The sequence below is a fragment of the Marmota marmota genome, unplaced genomic scaffold (assembly GCF_001458135.2).
Source record: "Marmota marmota marmota unplaced genomic scaffold, marMar, whole genome shotgun sequence".
In the NCBI taxonomy this organism is placed as follows: Eukaryota; Metazoa; Chordata; class Mammalia; order Rodentia; family Sciuridae; genus Marmota; species Marmota marmota.
The window spans coordinates 10,940,611-10,953,854 of record NW_026000206.1 but is presented as its reverse complement, the minus strand read 5'-3'; the positions used below and the strand labels follow the sequence as shown (position 1 = coordinate 10,953,854).

Sequence of the window (13,244 nt, the reverse complement as noted above, 5' to 3'; positions counted from 1 at the left end):
CTGCCAAGTATACCCTGGAATACAAATAAATACAAAGCAGGACCCCATTATAGCTTAATTACCTGTGTGCTAGTGACTGACTGGTACCCTTCCTTGTTGCCCCATTTCCATGGACTGTATCTTTCAAATCCCCCCATCTGTTAGAGACGAACACTTGGAATGCAATGTGGATTCCTAATGCTCTCAGAGGTTGTATTCTGGCATGAATGGCTCAAAGAAAAAAATTTAGCTCAAGCAACTGATTGGATCATTTTGGCTAATATCCTGTTAGAACAACAGTACCTGTTTGATTAGGGTTTTTCCTTCCTTTGTAATTCCCCGAGCTTGCCTCTCTGTTAGTTTCATAGGAAATGAGTCTATGAGCAGAAAAACTACATTGATATGTAAATATCATTTTTGGTTAATGCTGAATATTCTTTTCATCTAAATTTCAGAAACTGACTTTAAAAAATCAGTTTCCTTTTATTTGTAGTTATTCTCAATAAAATTTCACCCAGGCTCAGGCGTTTTAATATTTACACCCACTATTTCTAAAAGTCTTATGTAAATAAAGATTGAAATGTGGGTTTGAAAAGTCACACCTCTTGATATTTGAACAGACTATAGCTGCGTATATCTTCTTTTTCTAATAATACGGCTAGTTTCTCTCCTAAGCTTTTAAAATAATAAGACACTATTTTTATATTCTAAAACATCAAAGGTTCAGTGTTAAATAAAAAGCAAATAGTATTTTTAGAAATGCAAGATCCCAGGGAGCAGTACTTAACAATAAGTCACCAATGGGCAGCAATTCCAAATTTCAGAAGACTTCATCAACCTCAGGTTCCCAGCATAGTCACTTGCCCACTTGCTGTGGGCTTGTCCCCCTCCTGGCCTTAGTTCCCGAGGTGACTCAGAGCAGCTACTGTGGATCAAAGAGCAGCCAAGGTTTCACCAGTGGTAGTCGGAGGAATTCCTATCAGGACACTGGCCTGTAAGTCTCAGCTTATTTGGGGAGGCTTCCCTGAAAGCTCCTTGGCACCCTGATTCTCTGGTGTCTTCCTGACCTTACTGGGACATCAGTGATCTGATCGGTTCTGCTCAGATTCTCCATATCACTGTCTTGCCTTGGTGCCTGAGCTCCTGTGGCCTTCTGTTCTTTATTTCTTATCATTGAGTTATTTCTCACATGAAAGGACTTTTTCTGGAGACTTTACAAACTCATTTTCTAACTTTGCATTTCCCTCTCTTCTGTTTCCAGTCTAGCTCACTGTTATACTGTTTTATTTCGGGTTTTTCTGTCTTGCACTAATTGCTATCAAGGTTCAACTCAGGGTATGCAATATTTAGGAGCATCTCCTCTCAGCCCGGCAGCACCCTGCTCATGTTCTGATGATCAGAGTGATGGCGGGTGCCCTGCCCGGTGCCTGGCTGCCTGCTCTCACAGGCTGCGCTGCCTGGGCTGCACATGCAGAGGGTGTAAGTGAGGCCCTGACCTTCCTTCACAAATGGCCCCAGAGCAGGTGGTTGCCAGGCACCAGGCCTCCTCTCTGGGATCAGCCTGGCTCTGGAAATTAGGCAGTTCTCTGCAAATTCAGACCAATTAAACAAAACCCAACCAAACTGCCAAAGCCTTCCAGAATAATCAGACGAGCCATGAGGAGGAGAGGGAGGGGCCTTACGAGGAAGAAGGCCAGGAGACAGAGATTGGACAAGTGGAGAGGGGAGGTGATGCTCGCTCAGCACCGTGTTTTCGAGGGGGCCTTTGGTCTCTGGTGCTCCACAGCGCCTCAGGGCTGGCCTCCTTTGGGGTGCACCCTCAGACTTCATTAGTCAGCTGCCATTTTCTCTCAGCTGTGTTCTCCATTTTATTGTCCTTCCCCCTCTTCCCTGCCCAATTCTGTATTGTGGGAACCATCTAGCCTCTGAATTCTGGGTTGATTCAGACCTGTGAGGCCCTGGCAGGACACTGGTGCCTGGGGAAGGACAGGGAAGCCGGGCAGTTCTCCCTCTCCCTCTCCCTAGTCCCCTCAGCCCTCCCTCCAGGACCCTGGCTCCTGTAGGGAGTGCTACAGTGGTCCCCTCTTACTGGTGCCTGGTCACAGGGCCCTGTGGTCCCACTGCCTCCTCCCTTCTCCTCCCCACCACCAGGACGTGGGACCCTCCTCTTGTGGCGAAGCATTGGTTGGCTCACCTCCCCGTGTGGCTTCTCATCAGCTCCAGCACTTGTGAGATCCAGTTCTGGGCTAAGTTCCCTCTGTTGGAAATATCTAGGTGGGCTCCTCTTTTCAGACTGAACCGTACCTGCCTGGGCTAGTCACTAATGAACTGGCAGATTCTCCTGGGGTAAAGAAGAGCTGTGGGCCTGTGGGCCTTGTTATCCCTCCTCGGGGCTCAGGTCCTTGGTGCAGCAGCTCAGCATTGGACAGGTGCAGGTAGAGCCTAGCCCAGTCACGTGCCGCGTAGATAAGGCTATATATAGCAGGCCACCCTGTGCTCTGCCTGGGTTCCTTCACTGTCTTGTATCTGGGTTAGGGGTATAATACTGGCGTGAATTGCCATATAAAAGCCAGCGCGCGAAGCCTGATGCTTCCAGGCATCGTGGACCTCCCTGCCTCTGCCCAGCCTATTCATTAATGTTAGTGAGCTTTTTCCTTTTTCCTTCTCATTTAAGTGCAAATACTAAGGGCTCTGTACTTTTGACTTTCAGTATCTGACACTGAAATCCATTGCTGACAACTGTGTGTGTGTGTATGTGTGTGTGTGTGTACCTGCTTGTGGGGGGGTGAGGCATGCACATGCGTGTGTGTGGTGTGTGTTTGTGGAGTGCCTGTGTGCAGAAAGGAGGGCACTATAGAAGGACTACTAGAGGGAAAGGAAGGGAGGTGTTTGGACAAATCCATTGTTGGTTCAGTTTTCTGCTGTAGGGTCAGCAGGAGGTGCCAAAGGATGATCATTCTAAATCTGAATGGCCACTTTCTTTCTTTGTACCTCCAAGTGTGTGACCTTCAGATATTTGGGTTTATTTCATTTACATATCTGTAAATTACTGGTGTTGGCTTCCTACATCTATATCATCTACAATCACCACTGCTGAGAGCCATAGCTGAGTCAGAATGACACATGGCATTTTTGCCAGAACAGAGTGGCTGAGAGGTGATGCCAGCAAGCCATTGAGATGATAATGGATATGTTAAGCTGTGTATTCAGTTGCATATTAGACCCCTGCTGTCCACCTCAGCCTGCTACTTTGGAGTTCTCCAGGGGATTCCCGGAGAGTTCCCATTGGTTGGAGAAGTGCCGGGGGAGGGATTTTCTGGAGGAAGGATTTCCGGTTGGTGTGTGGTGTTGCCCAGGGGAAGGCCGCGTGCGTGGTGTTCGGGGAGTGCAGAGAATAAAGGAGTTCCTGTTTTGAACCTCCAAGGCTGTGTGGCAGCTCAGTTATTTTGTGCCCAGCCAGACTGCGGCACACCACCCTCAAACAGGAACTCTCTAGCCTCTGGATGCTGCCCTTCCTCATGTGCTACACAGAAACGCTGCCTGTGCCTCCTGCAGCAGGCTGAGTATCAGGTCTGGGATCAGGCCAGGGATGAGCTGTAGCATTCTGACATAGATGAGGAGGATCAATGCACAGTGGTTTGCTCTTCGGGTCTATTTCAGTGATAACTCATTCTTGGCAGTCCTTTATTCGCATGTCCCTAGAGCAGAAAACAGTCATGGAGGGATCAGAAGGACTTTCACTTGATCATTGCGCAAGAACCAAATTGTGCCATGTGCCACGAGTTCATCAGTCTAACCCGCCAGTTAGATAAGAAGGATGTGGTCCTTGGGGCTAAGTGGTGGCCTGGCAAGCCCATGGTCCACAGGACAGCCAGGGCTGGGCTTTCTTGGCTGCTGGTTGCACAAGCCAGCATGCCAGTGTCACTTGCCCATACTGGCAATCCTGCAGCCCACCTCATATCACTGAGAGTAGTAGCAGCCACATCATGAATTTTAGCAGACTTCCTTCCCAGGCAAATGAGAGGCCTTTGATGAAGACCCAGGCTGATTTGTTTAAACTAAGAGAGAAAGCTGGCCACGGAGGAGTTCGGCTGTGTCACTCTGTCAAAAATGAGGCCAAGCTATGCAAGTTTGAAGAGACCACTGATAAATCTTTAGATCTTGCTTCTGACAGGATCTGGCATTAAATATTTTCTCTGGACTTTGGGTATCCTAAAACTACTTAACAATTAGCTGTATTATTATAGCACTCCTTCATGTTCAAAACACTAGAAAAACCAGGGATTATAGGAACATACCTCAACGTCATAAAAGCTATCTATGCTAAGCCCCAGACCAACATCATTCTAAATAGAGAAAAATTGAAAGCATTCCCTTTAAAAATTGGAACAAAGGATGCCTTCTTTTACCACTTCTATTTAACATAGTTCTTGAAACACTGGCCAGAGCAATTAGACAGAGGAAAGAAATTAAAGGGATATGGATAGGTAAAGAAGAATTCAATTAGCACTATTTACTGATGATGTGATTCTATACCTAGAAGACTCAAAAATTTCACCAGAAAAATTCTAGAACTAGTAAGTAAATTCAGCAAAGTAGCAGGATATAAAATCAACACCCATAAATCAAAGGCATTTCTGTATATCAATGACAAATCCTCCGAGAGGGAAGTGAGGAAAACTACCCCATTTACAATAGCCACAAATAAAATAAAATACTTGGGAATCAACTTGGTGAAAGATCTCTACAATGAAAACTACAGAACGCTAAAGAAAGAAATTAAAGAAGACCTTAGAAAATGGAAAGATCTACCTTGTTCTTGGATAGGCACAATTAATATTTTCAAAATGACCATACTACCAAAAGAAACTATACAGATTTAATGCAATTCCAATCAAAATCCTAATGACATTCCTCATAGAAATAGAAAAAGCAGTCATGAAATTCATCTAGAAAAATAAGACACCCAGAATAGCTAAAGCAATCCTTAGCAAGAAGAGTGAAGCAGGAGGCATCACTATACCAGACCTTAAACTATACTACAGAGCCATAGTAACAAAAACAGCATGGTATTGGCACCAAAATAGATGCATAGACCAATGGTACAGGACAGAGGACACAGAGACTAACCCTCATAATTACAGTTATCTTATATTAGACAAAGATGCTAAAAACGTACACTGGATAAAAGATAGCCTCTTTAACAAGTGGTGCTGGGAAAACTGGAAATCCATACGCAACAAGATTAAATTAAACCCCTATCTCTCACCATGCACAAAACTCAACTCAAAGTGGATCAAGGACCTAGGAATTAAACCAGAGATACTGTATCTATTAGAAGAAAAAGTAGGCCCTAACTTCCATCATGTGGGATTAGGCCCCAACTTCCTTAATAAGACTCCTATAGTGCAAGAATTAATATCAAGAATCAATAAATGGGATGGATTCAAGCTAAAAAGCTTCTTAACAATAGAAACAATCCATGAATTAAATACAGAGCCTACAATTTGGCAACAAATTTTTACCATATGTACATCAGGTAGAGCACTAATCTCTAGCATATATAAAGAACTCAAAATCTTAACACCAAAAAAAAAAAAAAAAAAAAAAAACCAAATAACCCAATCAACAAATGGGTCAAGGAACTGAGCAGATACTTCTCAGAAGAAGATATACAATCAATCAACAAATATAAAAAAAAAAAAGTTCAACATCTCTAGCAATTAGAGAAATGCAAATAAAAACTACTCGAAGATTTCATCTCACTCCAGTCAGAATGGCAGCTACAACACAACAACTTAGCAAACCATAAGTAGAAGAGTTTATCCTGGTAAAGGTTGAGGAACAAGGTACTTATTGCAATATTGCCATTGTTGGGAGAGAAAAAGAGAAGATGCTTGTTGTCATTACTTCTGCTCTATATACCAAGGTTCCTAGCTAACACAATAAGACAAGAAAAAAGAAATAAGGGGGAAAAATCTAAATTGTTATTTCCAGATGATATGATTATCTACATAAAATATCCAAGAAAATGTACAGATGAATTATTAGAACTAATATATTCAGCAGGGTTGTTGAATAGAAGATGCACATGCAAAAACGTATTCTCTGGTGATAATCAAGTAGAAGAATCTCATTCATATTATTTCTTCAAGTGGACATGAGTTACTACCTAATGTCCTTTTATGGACTCCCTTAAGTATTTCTACAATTTTACTAGTGGTATGTTTTCTGGTTTTGTTTGCCTAAGAATGTCTTAATTCTGTTTCATTTTTAAAGGATAGTTTTGTTGGGTATAGAATTCTTGGCTGACAGGTTTTCAGTGCTTCAGAACTATGTCATCTTATTGCCTCTGGCTTCCATGATTTCTGGTGAGAAATTGGCTGTTAATGTTATTGAGGGATCACTTGTACGTGATATGTTATTTCTCTCTTTCTGCTTTCAAGATTCTTTGATTTTTGATAATTTTATTATGATGTGCTAATTATGAATGCCTTTTGGTTTATTCTAGTTACAATTCATTTTTTTAATTTATTTTATTTTATTTATTTTTATTTTATTTTTTTAATATTTTATTTATTTTTATTTTATTTATTTTTATTTTATTTTATTTATTTTTATTTTATTTTTTTAATATTTATTTTTTAAGTGTAGATGGACACAATGTCTATTTTCATGTGGTGCTGAGGATCGAACCCAGGTCCCGCCTGTGCTAGGCGAGCGCTCTACTGCTGAGCCATAATCTCAGCCCAAGTTAGTTACAATTCATTGTCATGAATATATAAATAAACATTTCAATGAAGTTGGTAAATTTGGAACCATTATTCAAATATCATTTTGCACTGTCCCCTCTCTTCCCTCCGAGACCCCTGTTTGTGTACATGTTGGCACACTTTATGGCACTCCACCGCTCTGAGGCTCTCTTCTTTTTTTTTTTTTTTTTCTTTTCACTTTTTTTTTCTTTTTTAATTTTTTTAGTTTTTTAATAAAGTTTATTTATTTTTAATAAAGCTTATTTTTAAATAAAATAAGGTAGACCCAATACCTTTATTTTATTTATTTTTATGTGGTGCTGAGGAGTGAACCCAGAGGGCCTCACACATGCCAGGCAAGCACTCTACCACTTAGCCACAACCCCAGCCCCCTCTGTTTTCTTTATGTTTCTCAAACTAGATAATTTTATTTGACTTCAAGTTTACTGGCTCTTTCTTCTGCCTGCTTAAGTTCTCTTTGGTAAGTTTTTTATCCCAGTTATTATCTATCTCAACTCTAGAATTTCTGGTGTGTGTGTGTGTGTGTGTGTGTGTGTGTGTGTGAGTGAGAGAGAGAAAGAGAGAGAGAGAGCGTGCAAGCGAGAGAGAGAGAGAGAGAGAGAGAGAGAGAGACTTCTGTCTCTTTTTTGATACTTCTTCTCTATTTTGTGAGACATTGTTGTTCTGCTTTCCTTTAATTCTTAATTGTGGTTTCCTTTAGTTCTTTGAACATACTTAAATAGCCGATTTAAAATCTGTCCTGTATGTTCAACGACTGAGATTTCTTTGTTGTTTTCCTCTCCAGATCCATTTTCCATTGTTCTCTGCCTTCTACTCAGGAGCCAGGCTGTGTGGTCCATATCAGTGGGATAGCTAGGCTCTCTGACTTGTCTGTGAGTCCAGCCACTGGGGACTCCAGGGGAAGGCAGCAGAAGATTGGAGAGGGAGGGCAGGGTACTTGATGTGTGCCTTGGCTAATGTCACTGTTTCTTTCAAGGGGCCAGCAATCCATAACATATTCTCCTTCCAGATCTGGTGACTGCTTGCTCCTCTTCTCCCTTTGATCTAGGCCTACGTGGTCTCTTGTGGCTTCTTCTACAGCTTTGTGGCTAATCCCTTTGCAGTGATTCTGCTCTCACATACATCTACTTCCTTATATAGAAGGATGCATGCGCGCTGTCTTAGAGCAGTGACTCCCTCCAAGAAGGAAGGGAGGAAGATGGGACAGGTGCATAATGCATGCTGACTTAGCATGGACAGATGTAGGTATGATAAAGATATTTCATTATACAAAGACTCATGCCAGCAAAATAAGGATGGTTATCTTAGAAGTCCAAGATTTCTTTGTAGCCTTTGAAGTCGTCCAAGCCTTTGAGGAAAGACCTGTTTTGTGGCAGTAAAGACGAATCTGCTATTAAAGAAAGAAATGATTCCTCAGGCAATGGCAGGAATCATGGACAGTTTTAACTCACAAATAAATGCTGCTGTTTTATCACATTGATAGTTACTCAGGATAGGTGGAAACCCCAAAGCCAGTAGTCTGCATATTAATGAAAAATGGCCTTAGCAAACAGGCAAAATGGTATGTGGCAAAGCCTCTCTTCCCAGTGTGCACAGGTCACAGTGTAACTGGACTTACCATGGATGGGGTCTCGGGATGGGTATCTCATGGGACAGTGCCATATGGGGTAAGGCGAGCTCCTCTTGGCCCTGCTTGCTCTGCAGGCCCCTTGGGGATGGGGAGCCCATGAAGGCAAGTCTCTAGAACACAAAGTGGGAACTTTGAAAGGGGTGTTAATTGTGGTGAGCACCCAGTGAGATTGCCACAGAGCAGGAAGGAGACCTTGAGGCTGCACAAGTTTGCCCTGAGGAAGCAGAGAGGGTGGGCTGTGCAGGGAACATGGCTGGTAGCAGCCAGACCTGAGCCCTTTCATCCCCATATCAGAAGCAGATGAAAACTCCTTCCCAAAGCACTTTTCTCTCCTGCTCGGTGGTGAAACATTGGAATTGCATTTTACCAAAAGCGATGTTTCCTGCGGCTGCTGTCAGATCCCTGCGGAAGGCCAGCCAGCCAGAGCAAGGTGCTGTGCTCTGGAGTGAGTGTCCACTCAAGGCAGAGTGAGCCGCACTTCCCTGGACCCTGTGCTCAGACAGGCATCATCAGATGCGCCTCTGGTGGCTGGTGTGTGTCGCCTGGGAGCCCCAGCACCCCAGGACTGCAGACCACATGGGACCACCCACATCCATCAGGGACATCAGGCTGCTTGGAGGTGTCCCTGTGGGCCCCATGCTGGAGAGACAACAGCACACTGCATGTATGAAGCAGAGGGAAGAGGCCACAGAGACGGGGGAGATTAGATGAACGATTTCTAAAGGTTCTGTAGGTATCAGGCCTCACGTGGATGCGGCTGTCTTGGTCCCCAAGTCTCATCCGTTCTGCCTCCAGCGTGTCTTCCAAATGTCCTCCTCCTTGGACAGGAAGAGGCAGGGGCGGGGGCCAGAGTGACAGGTCTCAATGAATACCTTTTAAAATGGTTTTTTGAGCCCTGGTAGTGATGAGGATGAAATTAAGTGAAAAGCATCGTCCCTCGTCCCCGGCCCTGACCCCGCTCTTCTGTAGGAGAGCACTGGGCTCCTGCCACTCCCCTCTTGTGCACCTGCGTGTGACTTCCCAGCCTCCTCTCCCCATCCTCACAGCCCTGAGGGCCTTGTGGCTGAGGAGCCTCTGGTGGAGAAGTCCAGGAAGTGTTGTGTTCTCTGCCCACTCAGGGGACGATGCCACAGGTCTGTGAATGACTCGAGGACTGCAGGGAAGAAGCTTGTCTCCGAAGGTCCTTGGTGAAGTGAGAGTGGCGGGGGGGTTGGCCTGGCGTTGGTGCAGCACCTGTGCTCCTCGGGATGCGTGCACCACGGCCTCAGCACCTCATGACGGGTCCTGCCCCCGTCATGTGCTAGCACTGCTGGCCCTTGTCACTGTGAGGGCTTCTCCAGTTCTGGAATGTTCTAACCTCATGCTGTTCTTGCTGCCTGGGAGGCCCTCTGGCCGTGTAAGATCCTCTTGCTCTGTCATGGCCCATCCGAGACACCTCTCCTGTGTGAAGCCCTCCTCACCCCAGTCAGGTGGACTCCTGAGCTTCCTTCCCTGGCTCTTTGTTCTGGTTGCCCAAATGAGCCCTCAGTGTGCAGCGGTATGCTGCCACCTGTGAGTCTCCCAGGCAAGGCCTGAGTCTCCTGTCAGGCCCCTGGGGCTCAGGGCAGCACCTGCCTTCTGGGAAATGGGTGCCATTGTGGACTGGCCTGATTTGCCCCTCACCACCTGACCTGCCCCAGCCTTCCTGGGCCTCAGCCAGCCCAGGGAGCTCATTACCATTCTGGGGCAGTCCTTGCAGGCGGGATGCCCAGCCTGCCTCTGCCTGTGGGCCAGGAGCCACACTGCTGTGTGCTGACGTATCAGCCAAGTGCAACAGAGATCGCTGGCTGCTGGCGAGTCCTCTCCCTGTGCAGCCGGTCAGCCTCTGGCCAGCTCGTCCCAGCCATCTGGTTTCCCAGTTATTCCTGTGGGAGAAGGTGCAGAGGTGGGAGGCCTGCTGCAGAGGGGGAGAGCGGGGCCTGACAGGGTGGCTGTGCACTTGGGCCCCTTCCAGATGTCCCTGGTAAGGAGCATGCTCTGCTTCTCTGGTCTTGAATCCTGATCCAGCATTTAAGGCAACATCATTTTTTAAAATTTATCTTATGATTAGATAAATGATTTTTCATTTTCACTCTGTAGGAGAACTGGGGTGTGATATTTATTGAGAACATTGCATGTGCCAGGCATTATTGGAAGTGCTCTAAATATCTTAATTGTGATATATATCTATTAATACATCTATAAATATACAGTCACCACAGAAGTTAAGGCATTGTTTACCAGGGTTAGTGCATTGTGTCAGTGAACATAGAGCCAAAGTGTGTGGATCTGGCCAAGGTCACTTAATTTGCACAATGTGCTCTTTTATCTTTGCAGGGGCATTTTAACCACACTGAGAACCGTTAGAAGATGCAAACTGGAAAAGGGAAGATTCCAATTTTGGCTCTGAATCCTCTGTGTGACAGCAAATGTAAATCCCTTGCAGATGGGTTTGGGCGCCCACCTGTTCAAACAGCAGCCTGGCGCTCTCTGCTGGGGGATTGTTTGCCCTCTCGTTCAGGTAATCCCTGCGTCCTCTGCACAAGAGCCTACAGAGCCTGCGTTACTTCTAGAGAGCCCCTAAGTCGTTATGACTCACTATAGCTGCCTTTCAAATGTGTCTTGCTGGAGAGGGAAATCAGTTGAATTATTTAAAAGTTAAAAAAGTTCTGTATCAACCCCCCTGTGAGGTTTGGGAGCCCTGTGGCTCAGGGAATCATATCCAGATGTTGCCTTGCTTTTGTACTTTGGGATTGTTTTGTAGATGTATCCAGGGCTACTCACATACTCTTTTTAATTAAAAGACTTATTTTTTATATTTAAAATGCTCTATAATCTTGAAGTGGATTTTATTAAATGCTAGTATCCAATCTATTCTATGTAATTCTACAATTGAAGTTAACAGGGACAGGACCCACTCCATATTAAAATGGAAATTGCTTATTTTCTCTTGGGTTTTCGATGTATCATCGAACTGTGGAGACTAGTGTTATTTTCTCCGGGTTTAAAAGCTTCCCAAAATGGCCTGTTCGCATGATAGACAAGTTCCTAAAGAAATCACTGGATTAGAGAATTGATCTCAAGTTCTTATAAACCTTCTAAAGCGGGAGGAGAGCCCGAGTCCCTGGAACACTCCATGTTTCTATCACTTTATTCCACAGGCCATGCTCCCTGCCAGGGACGTTCTCAGCACTGACATTTGGAAGAGCCCAGTCCATAAATGATGTGTTGTGCAGTCCTGGGGGGAGTTCAGTGGTGCCAAGATGGACCAGGGGAAGATACAGCAGTGGAGGGACACTAGGGCAGTGCCACTTGCAGTTGGATTATCCAGAATCACAGGACACAGTGCCATTAACCCTGAGTAAGGTGCCAGGGCCGAGAGCAGCTTGGAGAACACCAGCCCGTGCCCAAACAACCATGGCTCCTTGCCAGAGCAGGAAAAGGTGTTGGGATTTGTGCTTTAAGCAAAATGTTTTCAAAGAGTTGTAGTTTGTTATCTTTTCAAAATGAGATACATACCTTGGTGTTTATGGGGGGGGGGGGCACATTATTTTTGTGTGTAAATTCTTCCTTTTCCCTCAAACTTACAGAGATGCCCCTGTATCCATGGCTGTGTATTTTGGCAAATGCAGCCTCACAGAAATCACCTTTTTTTTTTTTTAAACTTTGTTTAATATTTCTTTTTCAGTTTTTGGTGGACACAACATTTTTATTTTATTTGTATGTGGTGCTGAGGATCGAACCCAGTGCCCCATGCATGCCAGGCGAGTGTATTACCGCTTGAGCCACATCCCCAGCCCTCACAGAAATCACCTTGGCTGTTGATATGAATGAATGAAACAGCCCCTGAGCATCATCCTGCCCCATAGAAGATACCCCCATGCCAGAATCTGCAGACCAGGGTCACACATAGGGCCTTGTGTGATTTCTCCAATCTGTGTGGTGCGGGTGGAAGCCGCAGGATTTGTCCTGGGCCTTGAAGATGAGAGCACAGTCAGAGGGCTGGCTGCTCCCTGCTGCACGGCCCTCCAGATGCAAAGCAGCCTTCCCTCTGACAGGGCCCAAGGTCCTGCAAGGTACGGCAGCATGGAAATGACCAGAGCGGGCAGGAGGCCAGCCAGAAGTGGGGGCCTGCCAGTTTTACTACAGCGCCTGCATGTCTCAGGTGGTAGAAAGAGCCCTGAACAGAGGAGCTGTGACAGGCAGTGAAGGATGTGACGTCTGTATTTTGTCTGCATTTTCAGTGCAGGTCAGGTCACAAATAGAATGCTCTGAAACCCCAGTCTTGCCACCCATCTTCCCTTCACTGGTGCCCCCTCAGAACCCTCCGACTCTGGCCTGTCTCGCAGCAGGATCCCGGTTGGCGATGCTGTCCTTAAGCTGGCAGCTTGACAGTCTGGCAGCACGACCCCCAGCCCACCTCTACCTGCTTGGTTGTCATAGATGCCCCTGGCCTCTGACCCACCTTACCAGCTCCAGAGTCACCCTAGCCACAAGCTCAGTGTCTGCTCCCTAACCAGCGTCTCTCTTTAAGGCCCCCAGCCAAAAGGTGTGAGGCCTTGGTGGATTCCTGTTCAAGTGCCTTCTCACCCTCATGCAAATAACCCCTGCCCTTGTGGACAAACAGAGAGAATACAGAAAGGGAAGCATCATACTGTTCCCCGATGTCCACCACGGGCCTCCTGGCACAGGCCCTCCCAACATAGACTTCTGTTTTGGTCCTTAAGTGCTGCTATGTACCGAACCCTTCCCACACCACCATATGCAAAAGTCATCTTAAAAGGTGGCAGAAGGTTTCACCTTTGAGTAGGAAAGTCCCACCTTTGAGTAGGCTGTCACCTGGC

General features: G+C 45.6%; 1 protein-coding gene across 1 annotated transcript in view; it reads left to right on the top strand.

The window, feature by feature from the left end:
• CUNH10orf143 (chromosome unknown C10orf143 homolog) overlaps positions 1-11,341 on the top strand; it is a 31,730-nt gene extending 20,389 nt beyond the window's left edge. The window contains exon 4 of the mRNA XM_048791400.1: positions 10,738-11,341. Within this exon, the coding sequence (XP_048647357.1) occupies positions 10,738-10,767 (30 nt within the window). The 3' untranslated portion in view covers positions 10,768-11,341. The remainder of the gene's footprint in view (positions 1-10,737) is intronic.
• The last annotated feature ends 1,903 nt before the right edge of the window (positions 11,342-13,244 follow it).